Source organism: Nilaparvata lugens, chromosome 9 (genome assembly GCF_014356525.2).
Source record: "Nilaparvata lugens isolate BPH chromosome 9, ASM1435652v1, whole genome shotgun sequence".
In the NCBI taxonomy this organism is placed as follows: domain Eukaryota; kingdom Metazoa; phylum Arthropoda; class Insecta; order Hemiptera; family Delphacidae; genus Nilaparvata; species Nilaparvata lugens.
Genome location: NC_052512.1, coordinates 24,820,093 through 24,845,872, shown reverse-complemented (window position 1 = coordinate 24,845,872; position 25,780 = coordinate 24,820,093). Strand labels below are relative to the sequence as shown.

The window sequence follows — 25,780 nt, the reverse complement described above, 5'->3', positions numbered from 1 at the left end:
AAAAATATTTCAATCATGGATCCAGCTCAATTCAAGCAATTTTTGACAACGTTCACATCGCTCGTCTAGAATATGCAACCAAATCAGGGAGGTATTCAATCTAATATCAACCATTTCGAAAATTTTAATCCAGGGCCCTGTTTCATTTTGTTTATAAAGTGATGAGACATAGTATTAGCAATGACCATTTTCAGTAATCATAGTGTATGAATAACAGTCCTTTTTTGCTTAGTAGAATTAGAAGTAATTCTCAAGTGAAAACTTCATCATATAGTTGTGAATGTTGGACTAAATTTTTAAAAAGTCCAAAATAGTAAATAGATGCTATTAGTGTAGAATAGTAAATAGTAAATTATCAAATATTGTAGCAAACATAGTATATCATTCTATAAACTATAAACATATTATAATTTCCTCTTTCGTTATAAAATTTGTATGCTTTTGTACTCCAGAGCGAAGCTCGGTTCCCCGATATTATAACTTATAAGTCACGTAATACAGGAGAATCACCATTCCAATACATGCTCAATATAGCCGATAAAATCAGCTGTTCCTGTATTACAGGACTTGTAAGTTTTTATGGAACAGCGGCCTGGGGCCTGATAAAGAAAAGTTCAAAAATTACTTAGACAGATTTTCAAATTATTGTTCAATGAAAAATGTAACAGCTGACGTTAAATGACAACCGTATATTTATTAAAAATTCATGCTAACGCTGCCTTTCTTTCATTCCTTTCTTTGTTTGGGGATCGTTCGGTCGCGTTTGGTAGTTTTCGGCCGATGTTAGTTCGGACGAAAACGGTTCTAGTGGACGGGCACCTCAAGCGGCACATCAACCAGCTTCAAGGTACTATGCTACCGGTACCAAAGAAAACGGTGAAATTTGGTCCACACAAGTCATATAAATTGCCAAGATTACCGGAGCCACATCAAGTGATAGCTAGACCGCCCGAAGGACTTCAAAACAATGTAGAACGATCCCCACGACCAGTTCGGAGTCGTCACCCTCCTACACGCTCTACAAATTACGTTCTTTATTAACCTTTCATAACGAGGTTTCCCATTAGGAGGGGAGAATGTGATATCCCTACAGATGTGGTTACCTGGTAACATAATACTGATGTTGATTCAATATACAAATTGAGTTATTCTTAACTACCATTACAGTGTCAGCATTTAAAAGGTATTCTCTATTCAATCATGACTTATTCAATTTTCATATTTGACCGAGCGAAGTGAGTTCTAAGATTCAAGTCGACGGTTTTGCATTTCTCTTCATGTTTATATGTTTATGTTTTTGTTCCGTATTTACAGCGGAACGCAGAAATAGATTTTCATGAAATTTGACAGTTACGTTCCTTTTTGAATTTCGCGTCGACTTATACATACGGTATTCTGAAATTTTGCATTTTAAGAATAGTACAAAAGGAAAAGGAGTCTCCTTCGAACACCAATATTACCGTAAAAATCAGACTTAAGAATAATATTATTCATCATAAATCAGCTGTCTAGTGGACTATAATACTACCAGTTCAAAAACATCGAACATCTTGAAAATGTATATTTCCATCAAATTTAGTAGACAGTTATCTACTAACTTTGTCTTTCCTTAAGCTGAGGTCATGATTCTAGTTTGGAGTTATTGATAGAAAACATTTTTTTTTCATATTTTTCTTTTTTAATCTGATGATTAAAATTGCAACAAATATTATTGAAAAGAAATTGATTTCTAAAATCATGAAAAAAGAGAAATGAAGATTGTAGGAAATCAGCATTATGATAATTTATTTTGTTAATTTCTACACACCGATTTTTCGCCAACACGACAACACAGAATGTTCTCTGATGGGTTGGCGTATCGACGGCAGCCAGACCTGATAACAGCGCTCACACTCACATTCCGGGTGGTAGTTAATCGGGAGTCTACCCAAGTGAATTCAATTTGCTCGGCCTGAAGCTGAGCTTGACTGCGACGTTGCCAAGTTGTGCGTTCCAGCCTTTATCTAAAGTAAGCCATGATTAAGCACAAGGGGTAGGGATGAGTACTCCTGATATTTTCACCATCTGTGAATGATATTGTTGCTAAACTGAAGATTTCGCACTCAACACTAGAACTGCTGAAACAGTCGTGGGTTAATGCGTAAAATCGGTAAAATAGTGAAATCGTACGTATTAAATTGAAGAGAATTTAGGGCCAGTTTCCGAGCTCGGGTTCTATAAGTTCTGGACTTACAGAGTCCAGGACTAAAATAAGCGCTCGGGTCTAAATTGTATTTCTGAGTCAGTGGTTTATCTTCTAAACTCCGGGATCTAATAAGTCCTCGACTCATGTGAGTTCCAGGAATTGAAGCAATAATCATGAAGAACATTCTCAATATTTTGTTGTTGTTGATGGGACGTCTCGTATCTGGACTCAATCGTCGTTCACACTATGAGAATATCATGCAACATGTCTACGTTGCATGAAGTCTCCTTTTTTTGTCGGGAGACCATAGCACTGCGATTTTTGGTCGCAAAAACATGACTCGTAGTGTGTACTAGGCTTAAGAGTAATGCTTCAATATCTAGATGGCTGACCAGGTTCCTGATAAACCATCGACAACCTTCTGACAGACAAACTTGGTTTGTCTCAAGTGCGCGGTGAGCCCGAAATGGCGACGGAGTTGATAAGTCGTTAGGAAAAATGTGTAGGCAAATCTCACGACTATTTAGAGAAATAGTTGGAAGTACATTCAGATGGTATACTTATTGCAATAAAAAATACCTTACATACAACAATACAACAAAATGTGGCAAACTTATTTTTACATGTACTTTGTGACAATTGATATCAAATGTAGTTTGAAGAGCTCCCTAAAGAACTAGTAAAATTCTCTAGAAAACATGGCAGTCGGCCGTGTGTGAACACACACACGTAAGTAGCAATTCTATTCTTTTGGGAATACTACACTTTCAGGGAACATTGTAAACCGTTATTTGTTTCCTAATAATTGCGAAGTATTGCTACGACGCGGACTAGCTACAGTCGGATATGGGTCGGGGTCAGTAGCCGTACTGACAGGTGGAGTTACCGGACCTACACTTCTCCCTCTATCCTGATTCTTTACCCTCTGCTTCTTTCGCGAGATTTTTACTTTCAGGGGAAGAGTGTTTGCCCGTGCCGTTGCTGGCCGATTCGGCCCTCGGCCTTTGGAATACAGGGTGGGTGTTAAGGGAGATTAAGATAACCCTATACAAGGAGACGGATCTGACTATCAGATCCCTACCAATAATTCTATTTATAAAGGTAGTACGCAATCTGAACCAACTGCGAATTGACGGCGAGCAAGCTGTACCTGCAAGCCCGGAATGTGGTTTAGAGAATAGGGTGCAGGGTATGCGGTATACGGTATAGGGTATAGGGAACAGAGAATCAATAATAAAATTATTATTCTCTACAGCAAATAAATGCCTGCTCAATAATCCGCAATCTGAGAATTGCGCTCTAGCTCTCAGCAAGCTGGACCTGCTAGCTAATACAGTATATCAATTTCAATTAAGTGGTAATTAAAATTTAGAGGATAAGGTTTTAGGTGTAGGATTTCTGAATCGCGAGCCTGCAGCTGCGAAAGGATTTTCAGCAATTCTGGAACTGCTAAACAGGATTTCCGCACTAGTCTGATGACTGCGCGCCGGTTATTAAGGGCCAGTCTGTAACTGCCCTTAAGGGTATGGGAATCACTCTCAATCGTCCGAAACGCTTTTAAATTAATAGTCAGTATGTCGACTATTATGAGAGGATAGAAAAGATTTTTCACAGACACAGTCTGTAGAATAATATCGGGAAGACAACAGTCTGTCGTTGTCAGGGTAGGAAAGGATTTTTCCAGGATTTTCCACAAGGAAAATATCGAGTCAGAGACTCCTAATTCAGGAAAAGATTTCAACAGACTTTTCCAAGTAATTGCCAGTCTAAGGACTACCAAAGATCGATCTCTAATTTGCAACTGAGATCACGGGAAAATTCGTGAATTTTCCACAGGGAAAACCAGCAAATAATATTTGCTATTAAAGAAAACAGGTTTCTAAGAATTTTAGAAAGGATTCGCGGGTCTGAAAACCCGCGACTAGGACGATCTCGAATCTGGAACTGAGATCAGGAAGGATTTTAACACAGGAAGAATTAAGAGAAAGAAAGAGAAAGGATGCCGCAGTCTAGAAACTTCGGCGAGGAAGTCCTCAAGCTGTACCTGAGAGCTAGAAGGATTTTAGAATAGGGAAAGTGAAGAGAAAGAAAGAGAATGGACGTCGCAGTCTAGAAACTTCGACAAGGACGAACTCAAGCTGTACCTGAGTTCTCTAGGAAAAGGATTGGACTTTTCCTACTTGGAATTACAGCAAGTCAGAAACTGCTAAGCGAATTTAAAATACAGGGCCACTCTATAGTATGAAAACTAAGCAAGGAAAATTTACCATAAATGATAATAATCTCTCTACAAGGATAAAAATTAATCGAGAAAACTTTTCTCAAAAAGAACAGGGATTTTCCCACAAGAATAAAAATTAATCGAGAAAACTATTCTTAAAAAGGACAGGGATTTCCCTACAAGAATAAAAATTCAATGGAGAAAAATTACTCTTTAAACTAAAGGCCACCTTACTACAGAGAAGGAAAAATATACGGACTACCAGTCCTGACATACAATTACCTGAAATGACGTGGATACTGATACGGAGAATAGCGAACCGATTCCCACTTCCCGTATTATAATTAAAAACGTCGTGAAGCGACAGAGTCGAGACTTATAAATTAAGTACTCAAAAATAATCCGCTATAAGAGCCTAGCTAAATTTCCCACTCAACTATTTGTAACACAAACTTGAGATCCCTTACAGGTTTCAAAACCAAGGATAACTCGTTCACCCCCAGTGATACGAATTTAGGAAAAATAACCAACAAGAAAGAAAATCCCCCAGGAAGTTCTATCTTCAAATACAGTCGGCAATTCGACATACAATATTCCATTCACTAAAATACAGAATAGAATATTAACCCTCTAGTACACCACTATTAGGAGCGCCGCTCGGAACGCAGCCGTACACGAACCCGTTCACCGAACAACTGCCTTCTCCCAGGTCTTCTTGAAGCTGCACCGGGTCGCTGAAAATTAGGAGGCCGGGGGAAAAGAGCTTCCTGACCAATGAGAGTCTGAAAAGACGATCACGCCACTGGTCATGTGACGGGGTTTTGACTCAGCTGCTCCTGATGCTAAGGGTGCAGCAAATGATGACAATACTGCTGATTCATATAGTAGATTAGGCCGGTAACAATATTTCTATTCCAGAAATTTCATGAAGAGCGATACCGACTCAACTCGGTAGCCGAGTGGTAAACAAGATCTGGAAATATCTGGTTAGATGAATCCGCTGCTGATGATTTAAAGGGGTTGACGGCGATGGTGATAATGTGCATGTACACAACTGCAAATCTAACAAAATACAGTACTGTTTCTACACTCGAGCGCCTTGAAACGCGGCAACCCGCTCCATACATCAGCAATACTACCTATTTCTTTCGCTCTTCTCCGTCGGCCCCTATACCGTTGAAAACTGTAATACGATAAATTATTATCAAAGTCATTCACCCCTGATCTCTTTACCACAGATCGGGTTTTCAACTCTTCTTTCCTACTAAATTCGCTACCGCTACGGCGATTTTCAAATGAATGAGTTACACTACAACTTGAGTTAACTCTATTCAACTCGCCCCCCTCTATATGAGGAAACCGTGACAGTACACCCCGTACCACAACTTTATCCTGCCTATTCTTAATATTTAAAGCATTCCCCTGCTCCTCTATATTTTTAGGACAGGTATAAAGTTTAATAGATTCAACTCTTTTATGGAGTTTTACTTTTTTCCCGCTTACAGGAGCTTGTTCAGAGAGAGGTGAAAACTTTTCAAGTTTTCTTACAGGGGATTTATCTACCTTCTCCATCCCGGAGACAACTGATAAACTACCCTCATCATCCCTACTCCTCAAGCGAATACCATGAGGCTGTAACTCTATCACAGCTCTCATATCACGGAGATTTTTCAATCCTAAAACCATTCGCGAATTTATATTAGGTGTGATAGATACCTTCCAATTATAATTTTTCCCACAAACGATAACCGGTAATATGGGCTCCCCCTCTACTCCAAGACGGTTAGCTACTTCAGAAGAGATAAATGTTTTATCTGTCGTCGTATCAATTGAAGCATTGAGATCCATTCCACCTACTCCCACATGGACATAAATCCCATCTCCATCACTCTCACTCTCCCGTCTCTCGCTAGCTACTGTAGTAACTTTTGAGATACAAGACTTAGACATCCCTTCACGCTTTAAGCTACCTGTTACTCCATTATCTACCATACTAGGTTCCCACTCTACAATTCTATCACGCATTTGAATATTCATATTATGATGCTTCATAAATGACATACCCAATGACACATCGTGGGAAAGCCCCTCTACAACTACCGGTTGAAATGAAACTAAAATATTTTCTACTTTTAATTAGTTATAATTTTTGTGGAAAAATTATTATACTTCCCATTAGTTAATACTTCATGGTGACTACACTTTTCTTTTCTAACACACCCTACTTGCTCTAACACTTTAAGAGCTTTTCCACTGATACAGGATACCTCTACTCCCATATCTAATAGTGCAATAAATTTTTGCCCTGCAATTTCTACATCAATAAAAATGCGCTCATCCCCCAACTTTGACCTCGTACTTAAAACACGTGATGACTTCACTACAGCGATTCCTGATATCTTATCGGTTTGTGAGACACATTTACAATAATCAAAAATTTCTTTACACTTTTGACAACTAGAAATTTCGGGACAATTCGACTTCCAATGCCCTATCCTATTACAACTCCAACACTTAGGCTCTTGTATTTCTCCTACCCTATTTTCTCGCGTTTTCGGTGCGGCTTTAGACTGAAAATCACTCCGTTTTTGTTCTTCACTTTTCGTGCTTTTCAGAGATAACCTCCCGTTTCTCTCTTCAGCACGAATCGCCTCATACTCTCTGCTTACATCTAACAACTCATCTACATTTTTAACCCCTACACTACGAACATATAATTTATACCTCGGTAATAAATTCAAATACAATCTTTGAAGCATCCTATCCCCCTCATAACTACCTAACCGTCTCATTAAGGTAAGCAAGGCTTCGGCATACTCATCAGCCGGTTCGCCCTCCCTCTGCTTCCTTGCAATGATCTGACTCTCAAGGTCGTTACTATAAGAATGAGGATAATAACGGAGTTTAAATGCCTCTACAAAATCAGCCCACGTCCTCCACTGGGAGCGACGATTCCGCATCCAAAGTAGGGCCCCTCCCTCCATCAGCTCCGGCAAGGCTATAAGAGATTGCTCCCCAGAGATCCCATATGCGCCCTGGAGTTCCGCGAGCCTCTCGATGAAACTGGGAGCATCCGATACACCATCAAAATGTAAATTCCAACTTCTTACCTTGTCGCAGACTTCTCCCTGACTATACGTGCCTGAAGAGCGGGACAGTGCCGGCTCTGTACCTGGTTGAGAGGCAGCAGCGGTCCGGGATCGAAGGTGCTCGACCATCCTCCTCCTCAGCTCCTTCACAGTCCCCGCTGCCGACAGGCCGAGACTCTCTAGGTAGCCGACCGCTTCCTCCTTATTCAGCCGATACACCCACGACACTCTGGGGTCGGCTTCGCGTTCCGCGAGGTCCTCCCGGCGGACCGCCTGTACGACTTCATCATCCTGATGAGTAGTCTCTTCTCCGTGTACACTCATCGCGGATTGGGATTCACCTAAACCCTCTTCGCGATTTTCTTGGGCGCCAGACGTCTTAGCCCCACGATGGGAGACGTCAGTTTTATTAGCATGACCTATTCCACCCTCTAGGTTTCCTAATAATTGCGAAGTATTGCTACAACGCGGACTAGCTACAGTCGGATATGGGTCGGGGTCAGTAGCCGTACTGACAGGTGGAGATACCGGACCTACACTTCTCCCTCTATCCTGATTCTTTACCCTCTGCTTCTTTCGCGAGATTTTTACTTTCAGGGGAAGAGTGTTTGCCCGTGCCGTTGCTGGCCGATTCGGCCCTCGGCCTTTGGAATACAGGGTGGGTGTTAAGGGAGATTAAGATAACCCTATACAAGGAGACGGATCTGACTATCAGATCCCTACCAATAATTCTATTTATAAAGGTAGTACGCAATCTGAACCAACTGCGAATTGACGGCGAGCAAGCTGTACCTGCAAGCCCGGAATGTGGTTTAGAGAATAGGGTACAGGGTATGAGGTATACGGTATAGGGTATAGGGAACAGAGAATCAATAATAAGATTATTATTCTCTACAGCAAATAAATACCTGCTCAATAATCCGCAATCTGAGAATTGCGCTCTAGCTCTCAGCAAGCTGGACCTGCTAGCTAAATACAGTATATCAATTTCAATTAAGTGGTAATTAAAATTTAGAGGATAAGGTTTTAGGTGTAGGATTTCTGAATCGCGAGCCTGCAGCTGCGAAAGGATTTTCAGCAATTCTGAAACTGCTAAACAGGATTTCCGCACTAGTCTGATGACTGCGCGCCGGTTATTAAGGGCCAGTCTGTAACTGCCCTTAAGGGTATGGGAATCACTCTCAATCGTCCGAAACGCTTTTAAATTAATAGTCAGTATGTCGACTATTATGAGAGGATAGAAAAGATTTTTCACAGACACAGTCTGTAGAATAATATCGGGAAGACAACAGTCTGTCGTTGTCAGGGTAGGAAAGGATTTTTCCAGGATTTTCCACAAGGAAAATATCGAGTCAGAGACTCCTAATTCAGGAAAAGATTTCAACAGACTTTTCCAAGTAATTGCCAGTCTAAGGACTACCCAAAGATCGATCTCTAATTTGCAACTGAGATCACGGGAAAATTCGTGAATTTTCCACAGGGAAAACCAGCAAATAATATTTGCTATTAAAGAAAACAGGTTTCTAAGAATTTTAGAAAGGATTCGCGGGTCTGAAAACCCGCGACTAGGACGATCTCGAATCTGGAACTGAGATCAGGAAGGATTTTAACACAGGAAGAATTAAGAGAAAGAAAGAGAAAGGATGCCGCAGTCTAGAAACTTCGGCGAGGAAGTCCTCAAGCTGTACCTGAGAGCTAGAAGGATTTTAGAATAGGGAAAGTGAAGAGAAAGAAAGAGAATGGACGTCGCAGTCTAGAAACTTCGACAAGGACGAACTCAAGCTGTACCTGAGTTCTCTAGGAAAAGGATTGGACTTTTCCTACTTGGAATTACAGCAAGTCAGAAACTGCTAAGCGAATTTAAAATACGGGGCCACTCTATAGTATGAAAACTAAGCAAGGAAAATTTACCATAAATGATAATAATCTCTCTACAAGGATAAAAATTAATCGAGAAAACTTTTCTCAAAAGGAACAGGGATTTTCCCACAAGAATAAAAATTAATTGAGAAAAACTATTCTTTAAACTAAAGGCCACCTTACTACAGAGAAGGAAAAATATACGGACTACCAGTCCTGACATACAATTACCTGAAATGACGTGGATACTGATACAGAGAATAGCGAACCGATTCCCACTTCCCGTATTATAATTAAAAACGTCGTGAAGCGACAGAGTCGAGACTTATAAATTAAGTACTCAAAAATAATCCGCTATAAGAGCCTAGCTAAATTCCCCACTCAACTATTTGTAACACAAACTTGAGATCCCTTACAGGTTTCAAAACCAAGGATAACTCGTTCACCCCCAGTGATACGAATTTAGGAAAAATAACCAACAAGAAAGAAAATCCCCCAGGAAGTTCTATCTTCAAATACATTCGGCAATTCGACATACAATATTCCATTCACTAAAATACAGAATAGAATATTAACCCACTAATACACCACTATTAGGAGCGCCGCTCGGAACGCAGCCGTACACGAACCCGTTCACCGAACAACTGCCTTCTCCCAGGTCTTCTAGAAGCTGCACCGGGTCGCTGAAAATTAGGAGGCCGGGGGAAAAGAGCTTCCTGACCAATGAGAGTCTGAAAAGACGATCACGCCACTGGTCATGTGACGGGGTTTTGACTCAGCTGCTCCTGATGCTAAGGGTGCAGCAAATGATGACAATACTGCTGATTCATATAGTAGATTAGGCCGGTAAACAATATTTCTATTCCAGAAATTTCATGAAGAGCGATACCGACTCAACTCGGTAGCCGAGTGGTAAACAAGATCTGGAAATATCTGGTTAGATGAATCCGCTGCTGATGATTTAAAGGGGTTGACGGCGATGGTGATAATGTGCATGTACACAACTGCAAATCTAACAAAATATATCTGGAAGTCGATCCTATTCCTATTCTAAAACAGAATAAATTCGCTAATTTTACACTATTCGATCTTCTGCGTGCAAACCCCTTCTATTCTTCGGAGGAGTTTCCTTTATAATAAATTAAGTGTTATGCATATTCTATTGATGTTGCTGATGACTGTATGATCCGATAGCAAAATAATTAAATATATCTATCTATCTAATCTATCTTTGAAAGTTGCAGTCAGTCTTTATGCAAACATTCATGTGAGAAGAAACATTTGACATACTTCCGTGCTGGTTGCACAAAAGCCGATTAAATTTTAATCCCGATTAATTCCACGAGAATCAATCAGAGAAGCCGTCTTATCAAAAAGGTTAAAATTTAACCGGCTTTTGAGCAACCGGGCCTTAGTTGAAGTGATGGGAAGCGATTTGGTTTCTGAGCTCCATGCGCCTGTGAGGCCCAATCCACACTGAATTGGCGATGATGCGGACGTGGCGGTGGCATGGCGCTGACTTTTCAATCATATACAGGGTGATTATAAAATGACTACAACTTTGAAAGCATGTAAATATTTATTGCAATTACTTACAGAATTGAGAAAGGTGTCATTTTGTTACTAAACGCTTCAAGGTGTAGGTGCTATTTCGGTTCAATGGGACAGCCGTTGGTAATGCGACTTACATCCCACCGACAAACGATTTCTTGCCACACTCGTACCAGCATAATTTGTGCAACCGCAGCGATGATCCAATTTCGGAGGTCATTAAAATTGTCTTGTAGAAGCGATTGGCTAGAAAATCCCGAACTTCTCCGTGGAAATAATGTGATGCTGAACAAGATGAACAAGTGCCCTTTTACTTTCAGCACGACGGTGCACCACCTCATCTCACGGAGAAGTTCTGGATTTTCTAGACAACTGCCTTCAACTTTGCTGGATTTTCCGTACAGGGCCAATTGCATTGCCACCTCACTCACCGGATTTAACACCGATGTATTTCTTCCTGTGGGCTTTCATCAAGGATAAGGGTTATGTCCCGCTTCTACCAGACAATCTTGATGACTCCGAAATCGGATCATCGATGCGGTTGCACAAGTTATGCTGGCACGAGTGTGACAAGAGATCGATTATCGGTGGGTTGTATGTCGCATTACCAAAAGCTGTCACATCGAACCAAAATAGCACTGTGCCGAGCACTATTTTTAATTTAGGCCTTTTCCCAAGTTATAATAGTAAATTTAATACGCAGTAGACTAGAGCTATTATTGTAAGTGAGTTAGCGAAATAAATTATTTTCTCTCTCTATTATGAACGACCATGACTTCGAGTTTCCCATGATAGATATTTAAAAATTGTGGCTCCGAGTCGTCGAGGAATGTAGATTATGGAATTATCTCTAAAACTTAGCCTTCCTGTCGCGACATAGAGTGCGATAAGCTGGAAAACAGCAAGCATTGAAATTATAACAAACTACCGATTTTGCAGTTACTATTTGGTCCAAAGGCTCTAGAAGCCACGCGACGATTGGTCAAATTGATTCCCTTCGCCCAATAGGAGACCTGTTTCTAAATACAGTAGTGGGGGATTCCCCAGCCGAGAGACCAGATTACGTTTCGGAGGACACTTTGCTAGGAGCACTACGAGAGTAAAGATGTAGTCATTATGTTTCGCCCTTTTTGGGCAAGTTTACAAGTTTATATCATTAGTTAATGTAGGAGCTAGTTTTTTTTATTAAAGTTTAAATTTTCTAGTAGTGCCATGTCCTGAAAAGTTTAATTGTGTTTCTTCATCATGTACGAATAATTGTTTCTTCAAATAACCGCTAAGGTACGTAAAATAAGGTTAAAATATAATTTAGGGAATTTAATTAATTGAAACTTCAATCAAAGAGTATTTTATCAACAAAGCCTGTTATTGTTCAAGTTGATAATATTGATTGAGAATAGTCTTTTTGAGTTTATTAGTGATGGAAGATAATTATAATTATTTTTTCTGAAGAATTACGTACAGTAAGTAGAGAAGAAAGTTTTCACTTATGTTACATTTGAGTTATTGTTGCTGAAGATATATTATTGTGAAGTCAGGAAGATAGCCTTTAAATTGGAATGAAATTTTTAAGATTATGTTCATATTGAGTTTAAGACTCAATTCTATATTTTTCTGACTGTGTTTTCTCATGGCGTTAAGGCTTTTAACTGAACGCTAATTTATTAAGTTATAACAGAACTTTTGAATTATTTGTGAAGAAAGATCCATTAATTCTGATACAAAGAATCAGTAGTTTAAAGATAAAAATCTATATAAAATGAGGATTCAAATAGAATGAGAGAATTTAATTAATTGTAATCAATAGATAACTCCTGTTTTAGCTTTTGATGAATTGTAGGAAGAGTTAGAAATTAATGCTGTAATACATTTATTTACAGCGGTTCATGTGTGTCCCCAAACCAACTTCATGTACTACCACCACTTTGGTTCCGCAATTTTATGTAACACCGCTTCAAGACACCCGTTCAGACGACAGGTCTAGGGACGTGGCCGTCAAGCCAAATTCAACCGGTAAAAGTTCACCGCCAAAAACAAGGTACTGTAACCCCGACGATAAAGCAACGTACAGACCAACGAAAGTGCAGTGTAGTGAAACAAAGGTTCATTCGAGAATGTCAATCAAAAGTGGGGATTCAAAATTATTATGAAATGGGTTATATGGGTTACTATCGACGAAATTTGGGTTCAACGGGCTTTTCTTTCTTGAGTAATTTCTTGTTGAAATTAATTTGTTATTGTATGACTGATATTGTTTGGTTTTGTGACGTATTGCTATCTAAACAAGGAATAGTAATGCGCCCCCAAATCAGATGAAGAATGTCAACAAAGTAACATGAAATTGTTGTTTCTGTTGTTCGATTTTAGTTGCCAATGTTTATTGAAGCTGTTTGTATTTTACAATTATTTCAAATTGTAGTGTTATTCTATAGTAGAAACCTATTAAATCAGGCATGGCAAGATTAATTGAAGTTTTCTTGACTCTAGCCCGTTCACCTGCATGAATTAGGTATAGACTCAGGTATTTTCTAGATGTGTCGGCCTATTTCTAAATTCTAAATTTTATTCAAAATTATCTCTTTATCATCTTTTAAAAGGTCAGGCACAGCACCCACACCTTAAACTTGGAGTGTTTTGCAACAAAATGACACCTTTCTCAATTCTGTAAGTAATTGCAATAAATATTTAGGTGCTTTCAAAGTTGTAAAGTCCTTTTATAACTACCTTGTATAAATATATAGTCCAACTCAAACAAAAGTGGCGTTTCGCCAGGCCACTTCAGTGTGCATTGGACAATATATTTATATAGGAGTGGCGTGGAAGTGGCAAAAGTCAATGCTACGCGAGCGCCACGTTGCTTCAGTGTAAATTGGGCCAAAGGGTGACCTTTTCAAGAGGTACTCCTCTGAATAACATTTATGAGTTTAAAAATCACTTGCCGTTGGTTCGGGAACCCACATACAGCTGTCGGCCCACTTGTCATCACTAGGCACACTCTCATCATCATCATCATCATCCGTCTCATTACCCAGAGATAATTATCTAGAGCTCATGTGGGCATCATCCTCAGAAAAAAAAACCAGTTGCCTTATGTATGTACTAGTACGCGCAGTTATAAACCGCAGCCACCTCTTATAATGTCCATCAGAGTAAATCCTGTCTGTATGTCGTGTTGGCGAGATTTCGGTGTGAGAACGGCTAATGGCTGTTGGGGTTGGTGAATCAAAAATGCTAACATCAAAAGCTAATCTCCTTTAAGACTTACTGGCAACAGGACAGCCCGAGTTCAAAGCAGAAAAAGTTCGAGAGACAATACTATGTTATTTTAGTTATTAATTGCATGCGTTATTCCGCAATCAATAGTTCATTTAATAGTGCATAAAAATTGCATTCAATGAGGCATGCAATTAATAGTCTACACAGCAGCTGATTTTTTATTAAGTAACATTGAGATATTGAATTGCATGCAATTTATAATCCACTCGACAGCTGATTTATGATGAATAATTCTTTAGTCTGATTTTTACTCTAATATTGGCGTATGAAGGAGGCTCCTTTTTCCTTTTATATTATACTTGAAATGCAAAATTTTCAAAAACCTTGTATATACGTCGACGCGCAATTTAAAAAGGAACATACCTGTCAAATTTCACGAAAATCTATTACTGCGTTTCGCCGTAAATGCGCAACATATAAACATTTAAACATAAAGAGAAATGCCAAGCCGTCGACTTGAATCTTGGACCTCACTTCGCTCGGTCAATAAACACTTCCAAAAGAGCCAATAGTCTTCTCTGTTGATTGATACTTACTTGTTTAATCAGTTAGCAGTCTCACATGCGTCTATCCAGTCATTATAAACATCAATAGGTTCTGATAAAAAATTGATCGTCGTTTGAAAATCCTCCAAACATACCCGACAAGTTATACGGGCCGAGCTCCGACCCTTATCCCTGTTGGCAGAGATTTAAAAAGAAATTAATAAATTAGTAAATTTCTGCAATCTCATGTACAAGTATGAACAAGGTTAAGGTTAATAAATTCAAATTTACTTCAATCTGTCAGCATTGGCTGCATAAGAATCGTTGATGTTATGAATAGGGAACGCTGACAGATTGAAGTTAGTTTAGTGGTAGTAATTTTTAACTTTTTCAATATTGGAATTTATTGAAAACTAGCTGGTACGGCGAACTTCGTACCGCCAAATAGTTTAATGCATGTCATGACAAACTTTAGCTGGATGCACACCTGAGGAGGCGTGATGCGGCATTTTATATATATAGATAATTTTTACAGATTAATTAGTGCCGCAATATTGCCAGATCGTTCCCCAACAACGTAGAATGATATAGTTAATTCAAAAATATTCAATCTCATTTATGAAAATTGACTACCTAATCATTGAAAAATATTTTTTCTTGACGAATAAAATATAATAGATTATTTTAAACAAGAAGTATATATTTCATAAGATATACCGGTATCAGCTATATTCTATAGAAGGCAGTGGCAAGGCAGATAATCGGCAAAGCTGTTCTCCTTTCTTTCTCAATTGTTATAATAACGTGGAACTCCCTACAGATAATTTTTTTCGGTCGGGTGTACTCCAAGACTGTTAAACTGACGTCAAATCGGACATGTGAAATGTTACGTTAGTGGCTAACCTGACAGTCCATGATTTTTCAGTTCTCGATGTATCAAAATATCATCCGAAGTGATAGAACTAAGATTATTTGCACCTAAATTGCGCCAGCAGTGATTGAAACGAAAAAGAGTTTTGCTGTGATGTGAGCAGACGCTGCACTTAACATCAACTTATCCAAACCATTGTAACATAAAGAACTGTGCGTCTAAAATGGCTGAAATTTCAGTGAGAAACAAGATATATTAATAAGCATCCTCTACCCACCTAAACAGGGGATCTGGAACTTGTGGAAAAAATGTAAATGGTGAACAATATTAGAGACAGAGGCATAGACTACACAAAAGACAAAGACATACACAACATAGGACACGATAGAGAATACTGTAGTTTGATCACTCATGTAGAATATGATTATATATTATGAATGAAAAAAAATTATAAATATAGATCCATTTACTTTTCCTTTGAATAGAAAGCATTCTCTGAGAAATCAATGTTCAGTTTAGTTCTAAACTCGCATTCATTCATATCTTATGAAGTGAGATAGAATGTTGTATAATTGAATTGCTCCCCGGAAAAACGTTACAAGCTCCATTTCTAAAATTTTACAAGAACTGAAAAAACGTTTCAATGTTGATTTTTTGGATATTTTAAAAGTATTTTTAAAACTTCTCCTACCAATAACTACTAGTAAAAGAAATTGCTTATAGGAATTTCAGCAATGCATTTCATCCCTGAGCAAATGTTCAATCTTCCTATTATAAGAATGTAATAATTATCATAAAAACACATTGATATTTCGTTCAGTCAATCAATCAATTTTATTCAAATCAACACAATACAATATACATAAAAGAAATCAAAACACATAAAAATCACAATCAAAAATAGATTTCTAATAAAATACAAAAACTGGCTTCATGGCGGGGTGTGCTGAAAAGAAAGAAAGGGGGAAAATACCTAGCCAACTATGGTATCCCAAGTAATAGGCAGGTAGAGGGTATAAAAGTAAGGAATGAAGCGTGAAGAGAAGAAGAAAAAGGAAGTATTGGAGAAGAAAGTAGGAAAAATGTGCAAATTTGTAAGCGAGTCCACTTTCAACAAATGTATCTAAAATAATTGGCCTTGCAAACAGTAGTTTGAGCGGAAATCCCGAGATTCATACGTCGATATGGAAGAAAAAGTTACTATATGTCCAGGTTTTTATTTCTAGTTTAGTTTTTCTACTAATCTTAGAGTCTATGAGGAAGTTATCCGGAATAAGGTTTACTATTATTTTATATAGATCAACTGTTTCCTTAAACATTCAATATTGCAATTTCTTTACAAAACAAAGGGCCTCCAAAATATAGACACTGGGTGGATGGAGTATTTAAGAAGAACTTTCAAACTGACATTGTACTATATATTTGGCACTCACATTTTCACATCGCAAGATTTTTCATGGTTACAAAATGGACAGTTGAAATGCTGATCCAAGGGTTCAATTGCCTTCCGCTTGGGTGGAGGCTTTCTTTTACTCTTGCGTCTTCCCATGCTGTCAATCTAACCTGAAAATCACAGAAAAACAATAGTTAATAGAATAGACTATTTCGAACAGATTATGAACAACAAAACACAAAATGAACAGCTAAAAATATCAAAGACAGTCCCAGTTTTTAACAAGTGTGATACGGTAAGTCTGCTTCAACCAGGGAAGCCTATTTCAATCCTACCTATCATTCCCAAAATCTTTTAAATAAAAATGCTAGGCAGCTCCTGAGTTCTGTGAGCAGAGTGACGTGTTTGTGGCCACCAGTTTGATTTTAGGAGAGTGAAATCCACAGATGATGAAGTTGATTCTCTGCTTCACATCACAGGATCTATGACTGTTTTGAATCGCATAGACTAGCTGGGATCACATTCCCGTACTTTTTGGTCGGGTCACAATTGCAGACCCGGTCGAGAAAAATCAAAGATGGTGACCGGGTTATGAACTGTCAAAAGCTCTCATGGAACGTGAGTCAGCTAGCTCGGGTCACCCGAGTCAGTGGAGCAGTGTATCCCTGAAGACAACCATTATGTGACCTCAGCGAGGCCCTTGACACATTGATTCACACTTTTTTTCTGAATAAAATTCAACATTATGGTGTTGATGGGTATTTCAATCCAGCTATTTCAATACTTTCCTGTACTAGCAGATAGACTGTTGTCTATCTGATATTACTATTGTATGTTTTGAAGTACTGTTGTATATGATAGTACTGTAAATAAGAATAGGACTACTGCTAAAAATAGCAAGAGATTAGCTGAGGCAGAAAAGCAAAGTGATAAAGTAAAAAGACATTGTATACCAGTTCTACTAGTATAAAGCTAAATGCAAACCCAACAGAATAACTAATAGTAGTCAAACCAAATCTAATGTTATTAAAAACGGCTCTAACCTCAAATGTGTTGCTGGGGAGGCAAGTGATACTTCCAAGCTTGTTCAGCTAAAAGGAAAGATTGGATTTTTGTTTCGTGACTGTAAACTGTTACCAAGAATGAGGCTATGGTAGATTATGTGGGACAATTCACTTCTGGTGAAATATTTTGTGAAGAAATAAAAACAAAACTCCAGTCCTACAAGTCTTAAAACATTGCTGTAGAAGTTGGTGATAAGAATAACATTATCAAACCAGATTTATGGCCTGAAGGTGTGCTGGTAAGTGAATTTCAGTTCCGGAAAAGACAAAAGTCCAGCTCAAAGCCTTTTTCAGGCAAAAGGCGGTAAGATCTTGTAATCTTACCCAGATTCCAACTACAATACTTAAAAGTAAGCATATGACTAGATATGAGAATATGAATATTGGGTTTTTTAAATGTACAGTGTTTACGTATCAAAATATACCTCTGGATAGAAGAGGTTAATCCTGACTTCCTATGCATGTGTGATCATTGGTTAAATAATGATGAAGTTGACTATTAGCATAACATTAGAAATTTGACTATAGTCAGAAATTCTTTAATGTGCGGTGGTAATTCTTGAATTGTCTGCTGTCTCATATCAGCGCAATTCATTGGCTTATCAGTTTATAGACTACCAAGTGGTGATTTAACCATTTTTCCTGACAAGTTGGAATAGTGTCTCAGTTTTCTTTGCCAGTTTCATTGTCAAATAGTATGTGTGGTGATTTCAATATTCACCTCCAGGAAAACAGTCCCACTGAAAACCGTTTCACCATTCTAATAAAAACTTTTGGCATGTTTATAGCAAACAGAGCACCAACAAGGAAAGACTCATGTCTCGACTCTATTGTCACAGCCTTGAATTCTCTGAGAGATGAAAAAGCATCATCTTGTTTTATCCTGAAATAACGGTCTTGAAGATATGATTTCAGTATCAGACTGTATTCTGTTGGTAAGAACTGGTTCATTTTGTAGCACAATCCTGAATGCCATACTTTGTCGAAAGCCTGTGCTACATCAAGGAAAATTGCAGAGCAAACTTTCTTTTCCTCCAATGTATTTTCAATAATATTTGTTATTCTGTGCACCTGATCTATTGTACTATGTTTATCTCGAAATCCGAATTGATGGGTTGGTATTAATCCATTATCATCCAGATAAGGCTTTAATCTTTTCAGTAGAAGTTTCTCAAATAATTTTGATATTACTGGCAGTAGTGAAATTGGCCTATACGAGGTTACATCATGTGGTGGCTTTCCAGGTTTTGGTATCATGATGACATCGGCTACCTTCCAGAAACTTGGCACATATTTCAATCGGAATGAAGCGTTGAAGAGATGGCATAGCTTCACAATTGCTTTTCTTGGGAGCTCCTGTAGAATCTCTCCAGTTATTAAGTCGAAACCTGGCGTTTTCTTTCTGCTCAAATTTTTAATCTCATATTCTACCTCCCTTGGCGATGTTGGAGTGATAACTCCTGCTCCAAGATGATGAGGATTCTCATCTATAATTGTTTCCTCATGAGGTGAGAAAACCTTTTCCAGATGATCAGCAAACAAATCGGCTTTCTCTTTATTGCTCCTTGCCCAGCAATCTTGATTCTTCCTTATCGGTGTAACTTGTTCAAGAGGTCTCTTCAGTTTCCTGGTTGATCTCCATAATGAAAAATTTGTAGTAGACTCATTGGTTAACTCTTCTAAGTATTTATTGATATCATGTTGTTTTACATCCTGTATCATCTTTCTCAGTTCATTAGTAATTCTATTAAGTTCTGTTTTAATTCTTGGATTTCTTGTTGATTGCCATGATCTTCTTGTTCTTCTTCTTTTTTCTATCAACTCTCTTACCGCTACAGGATAGCAATTACCTTTGAAAATCCTGCTTTGAAGTAGTGGTGTATTTTCCCAGGCACATTGTTGGATATTGATTACAAACTCCTGGACTTCAGTTTCTAGTTCATCTATAGTTTGCAGAGATGTGTTCAAGTCTATTCTAGAGTCTATCATATTTTTAAAAGTTTCTAAATCTGTGTACCTGTTGATGAGTCTAGGTGGCATTTCTTTTTTAACAGCTGCACTGTGCATTGTCAAAACTATTGGCGAATGGTCAGAGTTGAGATCAAATTTTTCTTCAACTTCAACACAGTTTGGTGAAATATTTTTTGTGATGAAAAAATCTATCAGGTCTGGAATTTTTGTTTTGTCTGTTGGCCAGTAAGTTGGTTTCCTTGTTGAGTGAACATCGCAGTGGTATTCATTAACAGCCAGTAATAGCTCCTTTCCTTTAGTTGTGGTCAGTCGGGACCCCCATTGTGTATTCTTTGAATTGAAGTCTCCTCCGATGATAAATTTCCCTGTGAAGTTGCTTAGGAAATCAATATATTCTATCTTCTTCAAATTAAATCGTGGTGGACAGTAGACGGCTCCAATTGTGATCGTACCAGATGGTCTACCGATAAGTTTGACTTTGATTGAAATCGACTGGAACTCCTGCAATTCTATCTTCTTGAACTCGTGATGGTTTAGCTCTTCTCTTACAATAACCGCACTTCCGCCTCTAGCGCTGTTGTTGGGATGTATGGCATGGTACGTTTTGTACCCTCTAATTTTAAAGTAGGATTCTTTGGTGAAATGAGTTTCGGAAATGAGACAGGCATCTATTTTATGCTCAATTAGAATTGCTAATAGATCATCTTTGTGCTGTAGTAATCCATTAGCATTCCAAGTCATAATTTTGAATCTATTTTCCATGCTTCTTGTGAATGACTTCTGGAACTGAAATATTTTCCAGTTTTTCTAACCTACTTAAAATTGATTTATTGAGGCCTTCTTGCACAACTAGTTTCTCAAGAATCAATTTAAGTTGAGTTGTAATGCTCAGTTCCAAATCTTTACTCAAGTTGTAATCTTGAAGACTTGACTTTTCGTTACTGTTGATAGGTACTTTATTTTTCAGCTTATCAGCATAACTCTGGTTCTCCTTAACTCTACTGTCATTTATTACAGCTCTCTGTGGCACAATAGGATCGTTTCTTTTGTTGACTGACGAAATAGATTTTATTGCTTTTTTCTTATTTCGAAGTGCCTGCAACTCTTGTGCTACAACACATCCTCTATAATTAGCAGGGTGCTCCATCCCACAATTGTAGCATTTAGGCTTAACTTCTTTACTCTTAGTACAGTTGATAGTGATGTGGGGACCAGCGCATTTCACGCACCTAGGCTCCTTCTGGCAGTATTTTTTCGTGTGTCCCCAGGTTTGACAATTTTTACATTGCGGTAGAAATTTCGATTTTTTCAGGGGGACTACTTCAACCTTCATACCCATAATTACACATATTTCATAAATTCTATTTATGCTCTCTGTGTTTTCAAAAGTTAACATGAATATTGGGAGTGGTTCTTTTGTTTTCCATTTAAGAATGTTTACCACGTCCAAATTTTAAATCCTTTTTCCTGAAGTTCCTCTTTTATTTCCTGTGGATTGCAAGTGCTGTGCAACTTCTTCACTATTACTCTAATGGGTCTCGTTTGCTTGTTTTCAAACGAAGACCAATTCATTTTTTTGTCATTCAGCAATGATGTAGCTAGTCTATAATTATCCTCAGATTCAACGTTGAGTTTTAAGCTACCATTATTCAATAGTGTGATCTTATAAGAGTCTTTTATTTTTTCATTCAAAATCTTATACACTACTTGATAGTCTTGGATGTTGTAGAGTATTATTGGAGGAGGTCTCTTAACTTGTTTGATACTAGGAGTTTTTTTTGGTTCAGCATTCTCTTTTAGTTCAGTTTCTCTACGTGAACTCACTTTCTGCTCATTGGATGATTGTGTTGGAGGTGAGTCAGATTGTTCTCTCTTCCTCTTTCTTAATAAAAACGTTTGGCATGTTTATAGCAAACAGAGCACCAACAAGGAAAGACTCATGTCTCGACTCTATTGTCACAGCCTTGAATTCATGGGATTAGAACATTGAAGTGGTGGAACCTGTTGTGGCTGATTATCATGCTCTAATCATGAAGGTCTCTGGTCTAAATGAAGCTGTAAACAATACATCAGATTGATTCTCAAGATAAAAATTCACTCAAAATTGATGAGTCAAATGTCGCGATCTTTGTTGGAGCACTGAAAAGAGTGATCTGGAAGACTTCTATCAGTGTGAGTGAATCTGCCATAGCTTTCAGTCTGTTCTTCAACAAGTTCATGAGTATATTTGATGATTTCTTTCCTTTGAGATCGAAGCGTCCTTCTGTATTTGTAGGTAGAAAATGTAATTTAAAAGTAAATTCTGGAAATTAGCCAACATTAGAACTCTTGTTACTGTTGCTAAGTCTGCCATGTGCACTGACATGAAGTCAAGATACTACAATAAATATCTCAGAGCCAAGAGAGTTTATCATCAGGAAATTGTTGAAGCCAAGAAATCCAGTATTGAGCGAACTATACGGCATGCTTCAAATCCCTGTCAGACAGCCTGGAATATCATAAATAAATCAAGAAATTAACAATCTCTACTGACTAATAGTGCAAATCCAGATGAGTTCAATAAATTCTTTGTCAACTCAGTGAACCAGATTATGGGGGCATCACCAGGATTTATGGAAAACGCAGTCAACAGAGTCCCATTTCACACCTGCAGGATTTTTGAATGGATGCAAGTAACCGAAATGGATTTGATAAAAATTGTGAAAGAATACGAAAACTCAAATAGTCTTGATGTTTAAGGCATATCAACAGCTCTATTAAAGTCGGCAATAGCTTCTCCTGTAAGTGGTCTGATTAACAGCTGCCTGAAACAGGGTGCTTTTCCAGATTTATTCAAGATTTCCAGGACTGTACCAGTTTTCAAAAAGGGTAACCCGGAAGAACTGTCAAACTACAGACCCACCCATATCTATAATACCGGCATTCTCTAAGATCTATGAGTCAGTAATGTTTACCCAGCTCTCTGCCTCTTTTGAGGAGAATCTGCTTTTTCACAAGAGATCAATTTGGATTTCGCAAAGGAAGATCTACTACAGGCGCCGTTCAGTCCCTTATTGATTCTATACTCAGGGCAATGGAGAACAAGCATTCAGTTGTCATGACCCTCTGCGACCTAACCAAAGCATTTGATTGTGTCTCCCATTATATATTGCTTGGAAAACTTGTGAGATATGGTGTTGGTGGAGCCGTCCTGAGAACAATGCAGGATTACCTTTCTGGACGTACCCAGGTGGTTACTCTGGATGGAGCCAAATCTGAGGCCCTGCAAGTTAACCATGGAGTTACCCAAGGATCTATTCTGGGCCCTCTTCTTTTCCTAATTTTCATAAACGACCTCAGCATGAATGGAAAAGCTTTGTTATTTGCGGATGACAGCACTATTGTTGCCCAGGATGAAGATCCCCAATTGTCCATCTTCAGGTCTGCCCAGCTGCTTGAAGAGGCAAGTTCATGGTTTGGAGAAAATAGACTGTGTGTGAAGCAGACTAAGACGCAGAACATGTTATGCACTCTGAGACGCAGACCACCTTCCTTTGGTGAGCCTGTAGTTAAGCTGCTAGGTTTTATGATAGATGCCTCACTGTCATGGGACCAGCACATCATCATGGTCTGTAATCGGCTCTCCAAGGTGACTTACTTAATGCGCAAGTTGAGGAACATTGTGCCAAGAAGCTACCTGGTGACTGCGTACCATGCTTTGTTCCACAGTCATATGAACTATGGGATTGTGCTTTGGGGACATGTGGGTTGTGAGAGGATTCTGTTTCTTCAAAAAAGGTGATCCGCATCATTATATTCTCGCCATACCTGGAACATTGCCGACCATTGTAGAAAAATACTGCGGATCCTCACAGTCTTCAGTCAGTACCTGCTCACCTCGTTAGTGCTTCTAAAAGAACAGCTACATACATTTCAAGTGAGAGGCCAGGTTCAAGATTATTTTACTAGAAGACGTGATGATATGCCACAATTGCGATTAGCCAGATCACACACCAGTTTCCTAATTTGCACCCTGAAAATATTCAACAGGCTCCTATTGTGTGTCCGTGAATTAGAAGATGAATAATTTAAAAATGTACTTCAAGATAAACTCTTCAAACTTCCACTCTATTCCTTTAGTGAAGAGGAGATCAATCGTTTTATTTGTCTCTTCAACATGCCATCTCAATAATTAGTGTAAATTTTATGAATGTTTGTTTTTTAATTACTATGACCAAACCTACCCAGTGTAAAAACTGGTCATGGATCGAATGAAAATTGAATTGAATTGACTGCTCTCTCAAAACTCAGTATCGGGTTCACTGTGGAATAGGCTACCATAGGGCTCTCTCCTGGAGCCTTTGTTAATTGTAGTTAATACGGGTTTGATGTGTAGATGGCAGAACTGTACGTTAAGCGGGCCAATCACTATCTGATGTTTTACTAACTTGAGTCCAATATTCAATATTAGATTCGACAAAGGACCATGATTGGGGTTGTTGAAGGGGCGAAAATTGAATTGCCAAACGAGTTGGGTAAACATTTCACCCGACTTATCAAACATTGCAGGGACAGCCATCTAGTCAGAGTCGATTTGAAACGTGAATGGGAATGATGGACTAAATGGAAGACAGCCGATCAAAAGCTAGAGTGGTGAAAGATACTATTCTACCTAAGAAATCGGATAGATCGGCCCGTTTTAGTTTCTTCACGCGCGACATATTTGGTTTTCCTGCTTAGGAGCTTGAAATTTAGTTAACCAGCCAATTAGGCTATCTAGTAAATGTTAATTTGGTTTATTTTAAGAGTGATTTTATACGGCCTGAAACAAACAATTCAAGCCATAGAAAATAAGATATTTCTATGATGTGAGTGATTGGCTTGAAATGATAGTTAGATTTTTAGTTATAATTTTTCTAATCTATTAAATTATTGTAACTGATTGAAAGTCTTGTAATGTATTGTTGACATTTGCTTATTTGTTATATTTGAAATGTTAATTATTTGACTGTGTTTATTGCTTTTTCATGTTTAATACGATAACATTTTCTAAAATTGTTTTACGTTTATCAGAATCATAGGCTACGCTAAACAAAAACAAACCAGAAATTGAAAACCAACTAATTGAACAATATTCATACACACCTAACTTGGTTCAAGACTGTAACCCTTTTGTAATTGATATTCTTAAAATAAATTTGGTAACTTACCTGGAGATTCAAAAGATGCTTCCTTGCTTGGAAATATTGGAATTGTAACCTAAAAATTAAAACTGTTTGGATTTTGACGCGAGGCACAAACCACTCTTGGTCTCAGACAGCACAGTATCGAGCATGCGTTAGTAGCGGTTTTTTCTTGTTCCATTCAGTCAGTTCTTTGAATGTAACGTTCTTTGTAATGATGGTTAACGAGCACCGTAACTGGAGCCGTCATTCCGTTTTGATTTGATAATATTATTATCCAATGATGATTTATCATTATATTCTATATAATAATCAATATATTATCATTACTTCGTGCAATAAAAGGAAGAGTACTTTTCAATACAGTAATATAATTAATAAAATATAACGGTTGTTATTAAACTAATGTTGAACTAAGTCAGCATATTGTCATTTCAAAGCAAAATTCTAACCCCCTAACCTATCTTTCCACCTCTGAAATATCAAAAACCATAATTCTATCTGCACCCTAGCCCTTTCTGGCATATTGCAATTTTAAAGCAAGAACCTAACCTGTCTATCCTAACCCCCTAACCTATCTTCTCACCTGTGAAATATCAAAAACCATAATTCTACCTGTAACCTAGCCTTATGAATCATTATTAAATATAAC

General features: G+C 38.1%; 1 protein-coding gene across 2 annotated transcripts in view; it reads right to left on the bottom strand.

The window, feature by feature from the left end:
* Positions 1-25,268, bottom strand: part of LOC111057430 (transcription elongation factor 1 homolog) — a 40,073-nt gene extending 14,805 nt beyond the window's left edge. For both annotated transcript variants that reach the window (XM_039435675.1, XM_039435674.1), the window contains exons 1-3: positions 25,156-25,268; positions 16,972-17,101; positions 14,719-14,859 (exon numbers count right to left, since the gene is read on the bottom strand). In XM_039435675.1, coding sequence (XP_039291609.1) covers positions 14,727-14,859; positions 16,972-17,087 — 249 coding nt within the window. In that variant the 5' untranslated portion in view covers positions 17,088-17,101; positions 25,156-25,268 and the 3' untranslated portion in view covers positions 14,719-14,726. The remainder of the gene's footprint in view (positions 1-14,718; positions 14,860-16,971; positions 17,102-25,155) is intronic.
* Positions 25,269-25,780: the final 512 nt, after the last annotated feature.